Source organism: Sciurus carolinensis, chromosome 11 (genome assembly GCF_902686445.1).
Source record: "Sciurus carolinensis chromosome 11, mSciCar1.2, whole genome shotgun sequence".
NCBI lineage: Eukaryota > Metazoa > Chordata > Mammalia > Rodentia > Sciuridae > Sciurus > Sciurus carolinensis.
This window is the reverse complement of record NC_062223.1, coordinates 114,853,962-114,873,196: the sequence shown is the minus strand read 5'-3', so window position 1 is coordinate 114,873,196 and position 19,235 is coordinate 114,853,962. Positions and strand designations below refer to the sequence as shown.

The following is a 19,235-nucleotide window of genomic DNA, read 5'->3' as shown; positions in this document are numbered from 1 at the left end:
CAAAATTAAAAGATCATGTCTAGTCACCTTATTTGTAGACTTTTGCAGTATGTTTTCTTTGTACGCCATCCCATGTTGTCAGTGGCCCCATAGGGTAGCATTAATTCTCCCTAGTGGTTAAAGAGAGCCATGTGAAGGGAACAGCTCTTCTTTCAGGTGAGAAGGGGGCACAGCATGCCACCTTTGCAGCTGGTGACATGCAGAGCCACCTCAATTCCTCAGATTGTTCAGCAGGGGTGGAAGATAAAATCCTCCCTTTTCTTTCACATGTGACCCCTTCAACCCAGGGTCTGAACCTCGTTGGAGTCTCCTACATTGCTGCTGCCCAGGTTTACAGAGACTCTCAACCCAGCTCTTTTTGTGAATTGCAGATTTTAAAAAGTGGTGACAAATTACCCCCTATTTGTTACATGCTTTTCTGTTTCAGAAGACTAACTTATGTGGAAAAATTGTTTTGATTTATTGTACCTACTGTTCCTACAACTCAAGACAAGAGGATATGAAGGACAGACATATTTGAATAATTTTGGATAGTAGCTTATAACTAGCGTGCATTGGGTTTTCACTTCATTCTGTGACCTCCAGTGACAATTTTACATACATGATCTCATCTAATCTCCGCAATAATACTAGGAGGAAAGCATAAGTGTTATCCCGCTTTACAGATGATAAAATGAAGCTTAGAAAGATAATTTAACTTTGCCAGAGTCCACAAGGTTACCACACATATTTTAGAGCCACAATATTATGACTTCAGAGTCCACAGCAAAGTTTGTGTTTCCTTATAAATCCCCTTATTCTTACTGCTTTCCTGTAGAACAGTTCCCCCCAATATAAGATTATCCTTTTGGAATTAACCCCCTGGACCACAGTGCATTATTAGAACACCAAGATATACAGGAGTCCACCTGTTTAGACAAATATATCTGCATACCTGTATCTCCCTAATGCAAGATGGTCCATGTGTCCTTGTCTAGGGATTTGATAGATCTGCAATAGACAGGCTAAATATCAACCTGAGGGATTCATAGTCTATTAATAAAGCATATTAGCAATTTGATAAGATAGTAGGTAGATTTTCTTTCTACCCACTAATTTATCATACTACTCCAACAATTTTTGAAGTTTATAAATTAAAAGTTGATATGGCTCTAAAATGTTTAATCCTCTGAAAGTAACTTCTACACCTGAAGAACTGAACTGGTTAGTGCCTGAATCCAATTGATTTTATTCTTTTGGTCATTTCTTAAATATAGTGACCTCACATTGTTCTTATTTCTAGAAATGATCTAAGCAAGGAGGTTTAGCCTGTTCATGAAATCTAATTCATTCAGGTTACTTGAGCCAGATGGGAAGGACAGCAGTTGCCCCAGTAGTGATGAAGATAATCAAAAGCATCTGACTTCTCAAAATGAGAGGGATTGGTGACCATTCTCTGAAGTCTTTGCCCTTGTTAGTCTTGTCTACCTCTTTGTTCATAATCATATTTTTAAATCACATTCAAATCTATTTTTATTGTATTCTATACATTACTCACTTTGTGCCAATACTTTTAGACCTAGGTGTAGAAATGGCATTGTAGTACATCAGGGGACATCTTCCAGGGACACATATTCCTTTTCAGTGATAATACTATAATTGAAGCAATGCACAAAAACCATATTAACTGTCCGCATGATAGGAGACATCCCTGTGGACATAATTTAGTTGTATATTGGAAAAAGCAGGATGTCTGCAGTGCTGGTCTCCGAGGTCACTGTACTCTCTCTGTTCATCCCTCTGCATTGTACCTGCACCAGGTATAGGAGCCTGCAAGTTTATTGCCGTGTTGCAAACGCTTCCCCACCTGTGGCCACCATCAAAAGTGCATGAGCAAGACTGAACATACTGCCTGAATTACAGTATTTCACATTCTGTTCTTTTTAAAAAGTAGTTCAAAATCACTAATTTAATCATCTCTACTTCTTGAAGGAGAATGAGTTTTTTTTTAATGGAATCCTTTTTAGACTCGTGAGACTGCATTAAACAATAGTTTAATATGCTCGTATCCCCGACTTCAAGGAGCAAAGTCTTCCATAAAACAGAACCATTTGTTGTTGATTCTTCTTATCAGATTCCTACAAGTATATTTGTGTGACAGAAGCAGTTTGTGAGGAAAATTAAAACCTTGGATTATTGATCAATGGCAGAAATCATTTTATGCAGACCTTGCAACCAAGCACCAAAATAGTGGTTTCATAAACTTTCAGGAAGTTGTGCCAAACCCAGGAAAGGTGCAATATATAATTAAAGTTTTGATGTATTAATTAGACAATCCGAGAGCTCACTTGAAGATAAAAGGACACCAGATGTGTCAGGGAGAAAGAGTTGACGTGCTTTAGATAAAATTTAAAATCAAAAGCCTTCACATCGTCTTATGCTCTATTATAGCAGAATGATTGCTTAGTTCAAAGTCTTGCTGACAATTTAACACATTCAGTTTGATCATTTAGGCTTAGAATTTTTTTCTCTTTCATATTTGCCCTTCCCTTATCCCCAAATAGTTTTTGAGATGATAGAAAGATACACAGTATATCAAATATCAGACAGGGTTCCCTATCGGGTTCCTGGCTTTGAGGGTCAAACCTCATTTATATTTAGCTCTCTTGTTTACGAGATAGAAAATGTTCTTTCAGTTTTATCATTGTAGTCCACTTAGGTCAAGCTTTTAACATGAGCAAAAGCAACTTATTAATATTTATAAGTAGTAAAATTTATTGACTTTTGAAAAATAAAATCTCAGTAAAATCTCACATGCCTGGAACTTGATATTTAGTGGTGACATTCTCTCTTCTTTGTATTTATTACGAGTATAGAAGTAGTTTTACTTCCTGCTGGGATGTATTGATGGAGAATAATGAAGTTAGCCGTTGTAGAGAGCAAGTGTGCAGGGCAGATTCATCCTTGGCTGATAGGAGCCCTTTAAATAGAACACCACCTTCTCCTCCTCTTCCCTCCCATCTGTGGAAGCATGAGCGAAATGATAGCCATTGTCCCCTTGCAGAGCTGAGTTGATTTCAGCCTCACCTTAAGATCTGGTGTGGGGTCAAGTGTTTAGATTTCTCCTCACTTCTCTATTTCACGTCTCCTCATCCCTAATTAACTTCATTAATAAGAAATCTCTTTTCTTCTCTTCTCAGCTCTTCCAGCAAAGCTTTGGGATATAATTACAAGACCTAAATCTTTGAGGGGAAAGAACTTTTGGTTTTAAAGGGGGAAGTCATCAAACAAACATCTCAATGTCTTCATGCCTTTGTTTTGTCATTACTGATCATTGTTGTGTTCAGCATTGTGGGTTTGATTTTCCTTTTTTTTTTTATCCAGATCCCCCCACAACTATCCCTCCTCCCACAACAACCACCACCACCACCACCACCACCACCACCACCATCCTTACCATCATCACAGGTATGGTACCTTCATTACCATTGAAAATGTCCTGAATGTATATTGTCTTTCTGGTATGCATAAAAAGAAGCCTAAACGTTCCCTGTGAGTCCTTGGAATTTAACTGTTCCTTTATTTCGGAACTCCAAGAACATTACATACTATATTCTTAAATTGAATCATAACTTGGAAAATTCTTAACATTCAAGCATTTGATAGTAGATCAGATAATTTGCAACTTGTGCATAAGGGAATTCTTTTTTAAGCAACACTGCTCAAAGCAAAACTCTAGGAAAATGGCAGCCTGGCTTCTAGAGAACATGCTGATAGCTTCTACTTAGCCACGATTGATGAAATGGTAAGTATTGTGGCTGTGGATTGTGTTCTTGTCCTAATTTCATCTTAATCCACATGAAGAAAATATGCACACCTCACTTTACCATGCCTCTCTGGACCGAGCTACTAAGTGCACAGTTACCCTCCCTGGTCTAGCAGTGCTGCTGCCTACTCGTGTTGCCTCGGCAGTCCCAGATCAGAGGGAGTCCCTGTCTTTTCCATGCCTAGCGCTCACATGCCCCTCCCTGCCCTCAGTTACATGTGGAGGGGTGGAGAGGCAGCTGCAGTGGCTTTTTCTCTTCGAACTCTCTGAAAACTCTTTTTCAAAATGAGTTTCACTACCTCTCATTTCTAACTGTCATAGAGGGAGGTGATGTGACCTCCCTCCCCTTCCTGCTCTCCAGGGGCTCTCATATTGCTTGGTTCTGCTTGTCTGGACGCCACGGAATGTCTTCTGCCTACCAAGGTAGGAAAGCTGATGGTTGCACCAGGTCAATTCAACATGCAGATTTCCTTAGCTACCACCTTCCCCAACTACTGTGTATGGGTACCCACCCCAGAAACGTGTCAAAGTAGTTTTTCCATGAGAGGGAAAACAAAATCTCTTGACAAAGTAACTTCTCCACTTCAATCTATTATTTGCAGAGACTACAGGGTCTGAGTCACGTGCTCTGCTCTTCCTTCCTGTCACTGAACTTCTTTATACACACTGAGTATCTTACTCATCACTCTTCATGTTCGGCTCCTCTTTAGCACCCAAGATATGGCAGCTATCCTAAAGGATTGCCTCAAGGGTTACAGTGGCTTTCTGGAGACATTTTCCATTTTCACAGGAGCTAGTGAGATAGTTGACAAAATGCAAAGTGCTCAGTGAAAGAGGAGGCCTCATCGGTTGGTGAAATATAACAAGAGATGTCCTAATCTCAGTTTCTTCACCTATTACAGTGGAACAAAGAGAAGCCTTAAATCAGCCACTACTGAAGATTTTTCTAAATACTGGTCATAACACCATTAGTGCCTGCACTTAATTTAAAATCTTCTGAAAATCCATCAATTGGTTTTTGTGTCACTCTCAATGCAGCTCCATCTAGAGAATTTGCTTCCTAATTCTTGTCCGTGTGTGTTCCTGCTTTAGCTCTGTTAGCTCCTTCTGCTTCTTTAAGTGAACTGGGTTTGTTAGTGTGGTGAATCGATTCCCCACATTTTCTATGTCATTCATAAGCATGTCGAAGATGCTTCTTCCTAACTTGAACTTCCAGAGCAACCATGCTGTCAACTTTTCATACTAAGAACTAGATTTTTTTTTTTCACTTCCTGGGATTGGGAATGAAACCCAAGGCCTCACATAAGCTAGGCAAGCATCCTCTCACTGAGCTACAGCCCCAGCCCAGAACTAGTTTATCACCAGATAGGATTTCTCTTATCTATCTTGTGTTCTCCTTACTTTCAAGTTTCCAGTGAAAGACCCTTTGGATGTCAATATAAATGAGAGCTCCTAATTCTCCATTGTCCTGCTTATGTCAATCCTGAAAAACAGCCTGTCAATGATCTGTTTTGTCTTTTTAGAAGCTGCCCAGGTATGACCCAGCTCTTGCTACTTCTCATGGCAGAAGTTTCCAGAGTGTCTAGGTTTACATCTTGAGGCAGTCAAGGTTTTATTCACACTGTGTATCAAACACTTTCCATTTGTGGCTGGCCTTTTCACTTGCTTAGGCTGTTTTTTTTTTTATGACTGATCATATTCCTGAACCCCTCCCCCCACCACAATCAATCTCAGCAAGTCCCTGCAGTTCACAGCTCTTAATCCTTCACTCCAGACCAAAGTGAATCTTGAGTCCTCGAACATCTACAACTCACTTTTACCACAGTTGTGGCTGTGGAGACTCCATTTAAGAGGAAATTTTGAAAATAAACAATGCTATATTTCTGTTCACATCAAAGGTGTACCTTTAATAGGCCCTCTATGGCTGGCCTCCCAGCTCAAGGTAATGTAAGATGATCTCATAGATACATTTTAGCTTCTCCATGGTGGCGTTTGGATTCTCTCTGCACACCAAATGCATTTGTGGTAATGAATGCCCACATTCTTACTGGCACGCCCAAGAATAGTTAAGCTAAAATTGCTACTATAAAACAACATTGTGGAACCCGTTGCCTTAAAGAATGTGATCTTACAGGCTTACTATGTCTTAACAAGCAGTCTTATATATATTTATCTTGCCCAGAAAGTATACTTGTAGAATTTAACATTTACTCCTTTCTCCAAACAGATTAAAGGTTATGGAGTTGAATGATTCTGTGTCCCATTTTAAAGGTCCAGGCTATCCCCTAGATTTAGATTGGTTCCTAAAAAAATCTTCCAGACTGAATCCTGACAAATGGATATCTGCATTAATTTCCACTCCTCTTCTTTCCTGCCCTGTTTGGTACATTACAGCCACCATTAGCCTTAAAAGCTTCAACAGCCAAATCCAGTGACAGTAACATAAAACTAGAACTTAAAAAAAAAGGGCCCACAGTCATCTGTTTCCTTTCTCCCAGTCAGATGCAATAACTGAAACCCATTCCCCAGGTCAGAGTGTCATTACCAGAAAATATATACAAATTTAATAGAAAAAAATATTTTTAAACTTGAAGGGTCATAGTTGATTTCTGATTTCTTTGAAAGGAAGTGTTCCAGTGTTATCTTTTATCTCCCATAACCAGGATAATCAAATTGTTCCCCTTGTTAGGGAGGCTGGCTGTTGCTCTGTTTCAAGTCACCTGACTTGCTCAAAACATGTTTAAGCTTCATCCTGGAGACCCTTGAAAGAGAGGAAGTATAAGCCTAACAAATGGATAGCTGCTCTACTTTGAATGGATGACTCTACTTTCCCCCCTCAGAATCATAGACCTCATCGATGTGAGGAGTAGGGGCAGGGGGGAGTGGGTCCTACATCCTATCCACCCTGCTCGAAGCAGGTCTGGTGACTTCTCTGTGAAGGCACACCTTCCTGGGGAGAAATTTTTACAGTTTGTCAAGTACCAAAAGGAATAGTCAGTGTCAGTTTGCTGTATCAATATATTTATGGCTTTATAACTTGTAAGCCGTTCTTACCTTTAGAATTTCTTAAAACAATTTGGGGGCTAGATAGGATTAAAAGCCATTGAGAGCCTTATTGTGATTTGCCATGAGATTCCTTGGGGTTTCTGTTATCTTTCATATACAGCATGTTCTGTTTCAGTTCAACTATTGCTTTTGGAAGCTTCCATTCTTTTCTTTTTTCTTTTTTTTAAAATCATGTCAGTTTGTCTATGTGGTCTCTTTCATCTTATTCTGTGAAGATATATGCTATAATATGAGAGAGCAAACTGCATAAATTTAAGTTGTTTCATTTTGCTTTAACCTTCACAGTTGTTGACTTTGTGTACTATACGTTCATGAAATTATCTGTGTCTGTTTGGTGATAACTTTAGTACCTAGCTCCCAGCTGGGTCAAGCTTCTTCCTGTCCTCACCTTAGGAAAACATTTTGTTTTTCCCTCCTTGGTTACTTTGGATATTGTATTGTTCCTGCCTGGTTGTGTCCTGAGTTAGATGCTTGATGAGTACCACAGAAAGGACTCAGCACTGAGTCATAAATACCCTTAGCAGTTAAATATAAAATTCAGGCCAGGAGAATTCCAACCTGTAGGTCACACTCTACATGTGACTGTCATAAATTAAAAAATTAAAACCACCTTAGAATAAGAAATGAATAGCTATAGGGCCAAATTCTAAAACACATTAAAAAAGTCCTTTCATAAGAATGAAGTAGGTCATTTCTAAATGAGTTTTTTTTAAAGTACATATTCAATTAAGTATTTTGTGTTTCTTGGAAAAGAAAACAGCATGGTTTTTCTATTGGTGTCAAAGCACTCAAAATCCAATATATCTTGGAGGAAATGATTCTTACCCCCAGGTCCATGTTATTATTTTGGCTTTCACAGCCTGATATCATAAACTTTTTTCATGTTTAAATGGATTAGATCATATAAATAAAGAAGGTGGATACAGCCCTTCTCCTTCAGTGACATTTGTGGAATATGCCAAAATGGGTAAACTCCATACCATAGCACATGTTCACAGTGTCTTAAGTACAAAGGAAAAAAATACACCTGTGCTTGACAATCTATGCCACAACCGCCTAAATTAGAATAGAGAGCTTTGCTCCACATAGAGCTGTCTGTTTCCCAGGGTCTTAGCTTAGTGATTCCTATTACTGAGCTACTGTTATGTGCATGGTACAAGGGGTGTAAGCCTGTCTACTATTTAGGCATGCATTCACCAAATATGTGCAGACAAAAGACTCCTTGAAGCCCTTACTATGTTGAAAGAAAAGGTTATACACATTTGGAACTCAAGAGAACTGTGCAGTCGAGGTGATTCAGTGGTATGGGCAGCAAGTACATAAAAGATTGAGGAAATTGTCACAGGAGAAGTGGACTTTGCTCTGTGCCATCAAAGAGCGGGCAGAACACGGGTAAGAGAAGGTAGCATTTTGGAAATTAAGAATGAAGGTCTAACGTTACTTCAAGCATCTATCTTCAGTGTTTGTGTATTTTGCATTTATTTTTGTGCCAGGCATAGATTAAGCCTTCGTTGCTAGGAAATATTCATCTTTCATCCTAGAATGTTTACCACTTTGCCTTTTTTTCTAGAGCTGAGATCTACTCATCATGTATTGAATACTTATCAAGTGTTACGGATATGCCAGTATGCCTAGTGTTGAGAATGCTATTAGGGCACTATCTTTTACCTGATGAACCACCTTTTCAGATTTTTATACCAAAAGTGCATGCCCATGTTTTTTTCATGCTATCCTGTCCATATTTTTATTTGACTGATGATTGTAAACCTCTTACAAATAGCATCATAGCCACCCAGCTTTTGACCCATATAGGTTTGGGAAGAAATTAGAATATGACAAATGTTGAAAGTCATCAGAGTCCTCAGTTTTTAAAGGGAATTAGAGATGGGAATTGAGGTGAAGTTTTTTTTCCCAGTGCTTCTATTATAATTTCCAAAATTTTATGCTCTTTATTTAAAAAATAATCCTAGAGATGGAGAAGTGGCATGTTTCCTTGCCAAAGGTCTATCAACAATTCAAATAAGTAATAATTTCATGAATACAGTATCTCCCAGTGCCCTAATAGAATTTAGGATTAGAAGATGATACTTGCAGCTATCTTGGTAGCAGGAAATAAAGGTTTTGGCAGAAAAGACCCAGCCCTCCCATATCTGGCACAAGGTGGATATTTCTAGACTTGCAGAACTTCCTCCCTCTCACCCTCTTGCCCTCCTGCAACACCCTCTCCTCCCAACCTGTGTCTTCCTCCCTCCATCTCTCCTTTCTCCCAACATTCACACACACCATGCTTTAGGAATTGTTTTCCTTGTTAAATGAAACCACTATACAGATTCCTATTATTTTGCAGAACATCTGGTTTGCAAATGAAAAGATCTCTGGGGTACAGCAGCACAGAGTGAACAATTCTGAAGAAGCTTTTAACAAAACTTGAAATTGCTTAACAAAAAAAACCAAAACACACACACAAAAAAATCAACTCCCCTTCCTGCTGTTCGGTGGCACACAATCTTTTCACTCAAAGGATAGATGACATTAAAAAGTAAAAGCACTTCATTGTGGCTCTCTTGTTTGGGCCTTTAGCTCTAGTTCTCTAACTATCTATTTCTCCCATCCCTAGGGAATGGGAGTTTAACTAAAGCAAAACATAGATAGCAAGGAAATTAAATGGGAAACCAGTAGAAAACAAATTTCAAAGTTTAATTTTCCAGCATTTATTTTTGCTTTCAATGGATTTCAAATAAGTTGGAGAGAGAGAGAGAAACAAAAACAAAAAACCTATATTTAATAGACATTGGCCAGCACAGCACAACTATGAAATAAAATTATCAGGGGAATTCCTTGCCTGCCCTGGTGTCTCAATTTAAAGTGCCTCTATAACACAAACTGAAGGGGAATTCAATTAAGAAAACCCATTGGCTCCTTATTGACTTTAGTTAAGAAAATAAACTGGGGGAGAGTGTATTAAAATATGTCTGACTGCTTAGTATGCTTTCATTTAAGCTTATGACAATCAAATTGGGAGAATTTAAATTCCTTACAATTAAGCTCTGCTTCCGAGTAGATTGTGTTCTCTGGGTTATTCCACTGTGCTTTTTTTTAATGTACACCCTGTTCTCGCACACCCCAAAATGCAGCCTGACAGTGAATGTGTGCATTGTAAAGCAGGAGCACCACAGATCAATCTGGGAAGAAAAAGTATTTAAGGTTGTGAATTTAATTTTGTTCTAGGATTTTCATTTTCATTTATGGCACCCGTTGTGTTTGAGACCACAGACTAATTTATGGATTAGTTTTAAACCCCCAGTCTGTCACACTCAATGAACAATTCTAAGTTGGAGAGAATCCATATGAAAGGATTAGAATGTGCCACAGTGGAGCTTACACATGACTGTTTCAACTAAATATTGCCCAGCTGCCTCTCATGCAGTAATTTTTTTTTAATTTCTTTGCTACTTGGTTAAATGGCTAGTGTCTCTAATCTCACACATTGTCAGAGCTTTTTCATTTTGTAAATATCTTACTGTGACGTGAGATACATGTGATGTTTCATTTGTTCAAGACAGGGTCAAATCAACTGTAGGACTAGGAGACTGAGCAGAGAAGTCAATATTTAGTGAAATGTGTGTCTTTCAAATAACAGTGCAGGGCCCTTCCTCGGACACCTCATTTGATTATACTCATAAAACAACCAGGGAGTGACTATTAAGACCATACACACTTAACTGGGTTTGCAAGAACAGGGGATTGGTTTTTTTGTTGACCATATAAAATAAATGTACAATAAATCTGCTCTCATTGTAATTAAAATTAAAATAGAGACAATAGCTCACCTAGGCCCTTTTAATTTCATAACCCAATACCACTGTAAGTCCAATTTAACTTTTTGTGACCATTTTTTTATGGTCCTAGCTCAACGATTATTTTTTTAAGGCAGCAACAAAATGAGGTTTAAAAAAGCCTTTGTTAAGGCAATTAGACACTCTCATTTTTCAAGCTGATTATAGCATTTATAACTTATATTGGAAATATTCTGTTTGCATTTTGCCCTTACACTTAGACAAAATGGTGAACCCACAAGTTGATTCAGAGGGGCGGTCTTGCACATTACTTCACCTTGTGATTAAGGTACCCTAATAAATCCTGCTTTGAAAAGCTGTACTCACTTCAGAGCCAGGGTGTCTGTGGTTTCTGCATGAAGTAATAATACAATTAGGAAGGAGAATTAACTTCTGTCAAAGTGTTCTCCTGCAGGGAGCACAAAGTCACTTCTAAAGAATTCTTCCTTCTGCTGGGCATGATGGCACATACCTGTGATCCTAGCAACTGAGGAGGTTGAGGCAAGAGGATTGCAAGTTCAAAGCCAGCCTCATCAACTTAGCGAGTCCCTGTCTCAAAATAAAAAATAAAAAGGACTGGGGATGACTCAGTGGTTAAGTGCCCCTGGGTTCGATCCCTAGTACAAAAAAAGAAAATCTTAATTCTTTCCTTGGAATAATCTCTGTTGTGGTAATATACCAGATGCTCTCAGAGAACTAGAGTCACTGGCTGCTCACATGCACCCTAATTCTTGATCTAAACCTTGTAACCAACCTGTGTTTCCTCTGCAGTCTCCTCCATTGCTGTCCATGGGTTTGCCATTTCTAGCTGTAGGAACTGTGTTGTTTGACTTGAACATGTGTTTGCTTAACTGTTTTAGAACATGTTTTTCTTTCTTGACTTCCTTTGTCCTCTCTGTTGGGTGCAATTGATGGATTTCCCATCCCCAGAGTGGGAAAGCAAGGTGCACTATGAACTCGCCTTCATTTATTTTCTAGTACCCACATAAGAGTTTATGCCTAGCTTCAGTTGGTTTAATTTCATCAGGAAGCTGACATAATGTTGTGATGCAGGAAGACAGTAAATTGGGGTCATTGGTTAATGCTCAGATATTATGTTTGAAGTTTCTAACCCTGAGGTTTTAATTCCACCCTGTTTCTTTCATTTTTATACTAATTGTGCACCTGACAAAAAATAAAGCATGTAAGAAGTGCTACCACCACAAAAGTAATGGGCCAAAGTGTTTAATTTTTTTTTTTAGTTTTTCTCTATTTTGGAAAGGAGCCAATGCCTACCCATAAAATGTATTAACATGCATATAAATGTTTCTGTACAAATGTGCATTTGATCTTGCCCCTCAAGTTTAAAGTGCCTCAAACTAATGCTGGATTTGGATATTTCAACTAAGGAGATGTATCATCTTTGTTGTGTAGAATGTTGTTTCAACTGTACAATTTCCTGTATTGTTTCTTACTGCTATTTTATGCACACAGACTTGCCTTGTAAGTAAGTATTGTGTTCTTATGTGGTATATTTTATGTTTTTCTTTCCCTCCTCAATTCTCGAGAAATTCAGCTCTCAGTTATATCAAGCTGCGTTGGGCTCTCAGACTTCTGGTTAATTCTGGCTCCTTAGAAGTGCTCTAATTTTTGATGGTATAGAGTCCTGAGGAAAGCATGCCAACTGAAGGGGAACGCCGGTGTGAATTCATGTGTCCTATTTATAAATCTGAAGCTCCAGGCTCATTTGACACCCCTCTAAAAAAGTTATGTTCAACTTTCCAGTGCATTTAAACATTGCCTGTGTCGAATCCAAGTCTCTTGGCGTCTCCAGAACTCATAAAAACAATCACCAGCTAAATAGCTGCATTAGAGAAAAAAATAGGGAACTACTTTCACAGTTCACCAACAACCCCCACTTCAGCCACCAGTTTTTGACTAGAAATGACCAGCTCATGTCCCAGTGTCACCATTCCTTCCCGGCCCGAAGAGAATCGTGGAAGACGCATGCTCCAGAGCTGGAGAATTGAAAATAAAATCTTGGCCAGATGCGGGTTGACATTGAAATGAAGTTGGCTAAGGGAGTGGTGTTAAAATGACTGGAAAAAGAATGTCGTCATGCGTTTTGTTAGATATTTGTCCCACTTCCCCTCTAGCCAAAAATAAAGAGAAAATTCCTTGAGCCTTTTGGAGGAATTTCCTGTGAAGAGGAGCCCGTACAGCAGGCCAGGTTTAAAAGCCTGGTAGAAGGAGGCAAAAACTTGAACAGCATCAGAAATAGAAGAGGAAGAAGAGACAAGCCATATTTTCTTCCTCAGCAAATGCATCCAGCAGTGAAAAACTGACTGCTCTGTCTCAATCCAGACACAACTCCCAGCAGCTCACAACTGTGAACTTGCTTCTAAATTGTAAACAAAAGAATGGCTGGATACTTAAATTTTTGGAATGTCATATAATTAGAAGTGGTGTTTGGCAGATTGTGTGGACTTGTGTCTTTTCATGAAAGGTTCTGCTCTTGGCTTGTAACATTAAGAACCGAAAAATGAGGAGTGGATTAGTTGTGTGTGTCTGTGTGTGTGTGTGTGTGTGTGTGTGTGTGTGTGTGTGTAAACTCATCTGTGAAAACCTTGAACGTGTTCATTCCTATGGCCTCCCAGTTAATTGAACTTTCCAGCTAAGCTCTGCTGAAATAATACGGTGAATGGAAAACTCGATCCTGTATATTGCATTTTCATCTGCAGACATCTGAGCATGAACAGTGAAAGGATCCTAAAAGTGCAATTGATTCAGCGATGCCTGATTGGCAGCCAAGAAGCCCAAGTGCCCGGGTGGGTTGGGTTAAAACAAAGGCAATGTTTGAATGTATGAATCCATTGTTTAACCAGCTTCCGACTGAGCTTTTTTCTGTCGCAGTCTTGAGCCTTGATGCGTTAAGAGCCATCTACCAGCCACTGAGTTTGCACTGGTGTTTCTCGTCACTTTGCATGTTCCCCTGACTATGGACGAGCAAATATATGTGTCCTGGCAAGACCCCCAGAACCAAAGAATTTACTGTTTTCCTCACTGGCTCGCAGCTTTGAGCTCCAGGCATGTCTTAAAACAGTGCAACTCACTTCAAATGCTTTTTGCTTTTCATTTATTATTGCTTGTCACGCGATGTTCTTTGAAAGCTTGCTCATATATTATCTGTTCCATTTTTTTCCATTTTCCCTTTTTTTGCATGCTGTTCCTCCTGTTTCCTCCCTTCCTCCAATCCTCTGTTCCCGTCTGTAGACACAACGGCGACGACAGAACCAGCAGTTCACGGTTGGTATCACATTCCTGTTTATCTACTTTCTCAGCGCTGCTGAGAGGCAAGGCAAGCTGGGAAAAAGAGAAATGTAGTCTTCAAGGGAACTCACGTTCCAAGTAGACTGATCTCATAAATATACTATAATTTCTTAAGGCTTGAAAGGATGTCGAGTCTTGTCATTTCTGTTGTGAGTTCAGTAGCCAACGGTTGCAATCTGAGGTGAGGCTGCCTCCTCACTGGCTGGCCGCAAGGCAGGAGTTTCAGTTATACATGGTCCCTTTGCATGGGACTTTAAAAACACTGATACTTGCCTTAGCAACAGAACATCTGAATCATAGGCCCAATTGCTTTCTGCATAGTCCCAGGTAAATTTCAAAAAGGGGTCATTTGCATGGTTTAGTAGTTGAGATTGAAGGTCAGGGAGGAAGATCTCTGTTTAAATTCATGAAGTGATAATGAGGAAGGTCATTGATCTTCTTTAGAAAGATCATGAATTTAATTATATTCCTACTTGTATTTACCCCAGACCCCCACCCCATTTCATGCACTCTAAATCTCTGTGTGTTCATTTAAGTTTATGCTTACATTTGGCAGGAAACATCTCCAAGCCTGGAATAATAATATATGTCAATTTGAACATCATTAACTGGGACTTTAAAAAAAGTCATTGCTGTGTGAGTGCCCTGCAGGCAAAATAACATTTTTAACCAAAAAGTGATTATAACCCGAGTGAGTAAAGCTTAGACAGGGACATCAGGAAGTTTGATGTCTCCGCATGTCACCAATGGCTCACTGGATTGGGATAAGTCTATTAACTTTCCTGTGTCTTTCCCATCAGAAAATGAGAATTGTTTCATCTGTATGTTACTTGATTACTTACCTCAAATCTAACCCTGGCTAGATTGTGCTTAGAGAAATATGTTAGTTTTAAAATGAGCTGAATTTTAATAATTGAATCCAAGGGAATCGTTGGATAAAGGGCCTCCTTCAGTCATTTTGCATGCTATACAGAGTGGAAATCTATCATTCCAATGACAAGAGATGATCAGCCAACCCTGTAGTGTTAATTGAACTTTTAGAATAACATCTCCTAACCCAGACTAATTTCCTCAAAAAGACCAATATTTGATAACTTACCAGTTGGAAATCACAAAGCAAAAAGTATGTGACCTGTCCTTAGAGATCAGTCTGTGGTCAGGGTTGGCAGCTCACCTTCATGTTTAGACTTCAGTGAGGAATTCTGAGGGAGCTGAGCAAACTCGGGAATGGAGTGACAGATCCCTCCCACCCCCTCTTCACTCTGTCCTTTCCTGTCATTGGCACAAAGGGACAAGTTAATAAAATAAGTTAAAGTGGCCAGGTACACTGACAATCATGAGAAATCAATTAGGTATAAAACTTGTGCTTGCTAAGGTGGTGCCCCATTGTGCTTGCTACATCTCAGGCTTTGCACTCCATTAAGCTCAGTTATTTGTATGTTTCATCATTAATTGAGCACCTCCTGACTTTTATCGATTATTCTCAGAGCTTTAAGGTTATTTTAATGTAGTTCAAGAGATTTTGTTCTATTCTTTTTAAGATACTTTAAGTTCTGAGCTTCCTGTAATTAATTACAGGGTCAAATGTAACCATAAGATTCCTGAATTCTATGAGATCTTTGAAGAAATAATCATCATTTATCTCCTAAAGCTCCAGAGTTCTATTTTCTAGGTTCCTTCAATAAAATTCATGTACTTGTGTTTTGGGGGGGCTCATCCCTAAAGACCTGGACAAGATATTTAAAGTATGAAATTTGTCCCTTGGCCTGGAAAATGAAAAGTGAACTTGGGGCCTGATCCAGATTTTATGGTACTATTTTTAATTAGACCCTCTTCTTTGAAGAAAAAGGGAAGATGGTCTCTTTTTGTTGTAGGATAAAGAGATGCTTGGATTAGGACTTTATAGACTTCCTGTGGCCAGAAATAGACTTATGTGTGTACTGTGAGAAGCAGCCACTGTCTTATTAGTTTGGGGACAACATTCAAGCCAGTGATACCTCAATGTTCTTGACCAACATTACATATGAAATTTAGGGGGGAAATAGCAAGAACAGCCTTACTGAACCACACACACACACACACACACACACACACACACACACACATTAGATTGAACTCCTTAACAGCAAAGGAATAGAGAAGTGATAGATAATCCAGGCTGATCCCTGTATAATGCATTTACAAATACATTCTTCAACTTGTCCAGTATCCTCATAGCATCTGCACAAAGAGCTCCAACCACTATTTTGAACAGCGTACTTTCTAGCCCATGGCAAAAAGCTCTAATGAAAAGCAGAGTAATATCTAAAATTTTATTTGACAGGAAGAGGAGGAATCTTCCAGGTCAGTTGTCAGGATAAAAAGGTAATAGAACATGGTGAAAATTACAAAGCAGGAGATCCGATTTCTAATGATTTCTATTCTAGTACACTGTGGCTAACACCCAACTTCTTGAATATAGCAACCATTTGACTTATGTTCATTTGATGATAACCTTGAGATGTTCCTTAATGGTGATTGGGCCTAGAAAAATCTTAAGTGGTTTGATAACTTGGCAACTTAAATGACAAGACATATTAGGTCAGCCAGCTGTGACCAACTTACTGGTCTTAAAAGTTGTCGTACTAGATTTCTTTGCATATTTCTTTTCTCTCATAAAAAGAAAAAGAAAAAATTTTAAAGCTTTCCCTTTGAAGACTCATTAAAATATTTCATTCAAGCTTGCGTTGCTAGAGTATGTATGAAGTTGATACTAGTTGTTGATGTATGTTGACCATTTGTTCTTACCAATATCTGATTGGAATAAGCATGTATCTGAAGGTTAGAAGTGCATGGGCATGACTCAAAACCCAAATGGATTTTCTCCAAAAAGAAAACCAAACAACAATCAGCCACAATGTGTTTTTAAGGATCTGATAGTCACGATAAATGTGAGTGTAAGAATGAGATTTTAGACTAGGCTGACACAAGGGATCTTCTCTGAATAAGGATCTTGAGCATCTGTGTTTTTGGAGCTCATCCTTAAAGGCCTGGACAGGAAGAATCCTGTGTTATGTGTGCATGTTGAGCAATGCAAAAAAACATCAAAAGAAAAAAGAAACCAAAAAACACTCTGCCAAATCCTGATACCACATGGTCTGAAATTGACGGCAGAAATGCATGAATGATTCAACGCACGGGTGGTGTAATCGTTATTATGATTATTGATGTGTGGGTGTGTGTGATGGTTTTTGTTTGTTTGTTCAAATGTGGGCGCTTCTCTGTGTCTTGTGCCTTGTTCTTTTTCTGCCCTGTGTGTCCCCTCTCCCTTGCCCCACCCTCCTCCCCCACGTGAGGGGTCGGGTGACAGCATGCCCATGGTCTGGAATAGTGCTTGTGCTTTTGCTGCACTGCAGTCAGCTGGCTTCCTCTGGGTTTGAGGTTCTCTCTCTCTCTCTCTCTCTCTCTCTCTCTCTCTCTCTCTCTCTCAGTCTACCTGCCCTCTTGCCTTTCTACCTCTTGATACAGTAGAGGCTGATGATCTCATGAATTTTCATATCCCAGATGAGTTTTTAAATAGATCTTAATTCAGTCTGTAACTGGAAACCCCTCTGAAGAATAATTTTTCATTTTCTGTTTGGGTTTCAAAATGTTTGGTCAGTGCTAGACACAAGCTCACGCCCTAGACGCTGTCCTTAGGTTGCTATCCCATGAATCTCCCTTTCCCTATTTCATGAGTAGTGCAGACCATAATGGAATTCTAAAAAGCACATGAAATCCCCTTATCTTACTTTACATTCAATTGCGGGGAAATTCTTAAGCCCATTTTAAAGAAAAATAGCCAGCAGTGCGCATTATTACAACCGCTATGTCCACCATCTGTGTATGTACCTCTATGTACATCTCTCTGTATGCGTACATAACAATGGCATTCAAAGGCTGTCATTCAGTCAAGGGACTCTGCAGACATTGTATGTTCTACTCAAGAACAAAGCTAAAGAGGTTTACGAATGGCTGCAGGACCTGAAGATTGCGTTTCAGCCTTGATATGCAGTTTGGAAACAATGTGCTACTGTTTAACGGCGTGAACCAAATTTCTGCTAATGGGAAGAAGGGAAAAACTCTCCACAAAAGCTGACAAAGCAGGAAGAACAGGATGACTGAGCTTTTAGATTAAAACTACCGGGGGCGTCTGAACTCTTAAGGCTGGTGATGGAAGTAACAGTTTCCATAATATGGCCAAGTGATCAGATGTGTGCCGCTTAGGTAAGAGAGAGCCGTCGCCTACTTTTGTTTTTCATAATGGGAATGGTACCAGGGCCAGTGGGCTGTTCTGTTTCCTAAAAGTTTTATTTCATCATTCTTTTTTGAAGTTTACTAAAACAAATGATACCCTGATGAACCAAACCCAGAGGCATTTAGATTTTACTTGACCTTGAATTCACTTAAGTGTCTGGGACTTCTTACTGTTTCTAATTTTTTGAGATTTCCTTCCCTGGTTTAAAATTGCCACATCATACCACTTGGAGAAGTCAGCAGTGACGGTTGAAAAAGAGGAGTTACAACTGCAGAAGCCCTGAAAAGACTAGGGTGTGTTACACAGCATGTGGGAACCCCAAGAAAAAGTGAAAAGCAAAACACACGTCTCTGCAAAAGAGATTATCGTTGTGCATATATTGAGTTAGCACATTTATTTGTACCTTAGGACTTTTTTAATTGCTCAGGAAAATCCCATATGGACCAAAAGTAAACTTTCATTTGTTTAACAAAATTTAAAGAAATGTGTTGAATGCATTTTAATTAGAAGTGATGAGGAAGGGCTTTAATAGGTGATATGAAAGTTTAAAGAAAAGAACCAAGAAGTAATTTCCCACTTATTGTTAAATCATGAAGTTTCTTTCTGAAGAGTAATCTCTGCTTCATAAAACACATCTTTGTCTTTTTCTTTGAGAAAATGAGAGGTGTATAATTTTTAACATGAAAGAAAAATACCTAAGCCAAAGCAATTTTAGGAGGTAAATTTTGCTTGTCCTCACTTGTACACTCAGTGCTTCAGTAAACTCTTCCTAATTATATTTATTCAGAAATTATCCAACTATGGCAGAGTGCTGTAGATTCATAAAAGACAATGGTACTGCAAAAACAAATTTAACGCCACTAGCCTAAATGGCTTCTCACTTTGGAACATAATCTGAGCAGTAGATTCCAGATGATTTGGTATATTTTAAAGTTGATGCCAT

At 39.0% G+C, this 19,235-nt stretch overlaps 1 protein-coding gene across 8 annotated transcripts in view; it reads left to right on the top strand.

Moving 5' to 3' along the window:
- The window catches only part of Cadm1 (cell adhesion molecule 1), a 314,452-nt gene that overhangs the window by 277,266 nt on the left and 17,951 nt on the right, over positions 1 to 19,235 (top strand). For 3 of the 8 annotated variants that reach the window (XM_047516634.1, XM_047516633.1, XM_047516638.1), the window contains exons 8-9: positions 3,364 to 3,447; positions 13,960 to 13,992. The exons of 1 other annotated variant lie outside the window; for it this stretch is intronic. In XM_047516634.1, coding sequence (XP_047372590.1) covers positions 3,364 to 3,447; positions 13,960 to 13,992 — 117 coding nt within the window. Of the gene's footprint in view, positions 1 to 3,363; positions 3,448 to 12,262; positions 12,460 to 13,959; positions 13,993 to 19,235 lie in introns of those variants that run through there. 4 more of the 8 variants (XM_047516639.1, XM_047516635.1, XM_047516641.1 and 1 more) reach the window with 3 other exon arrangements.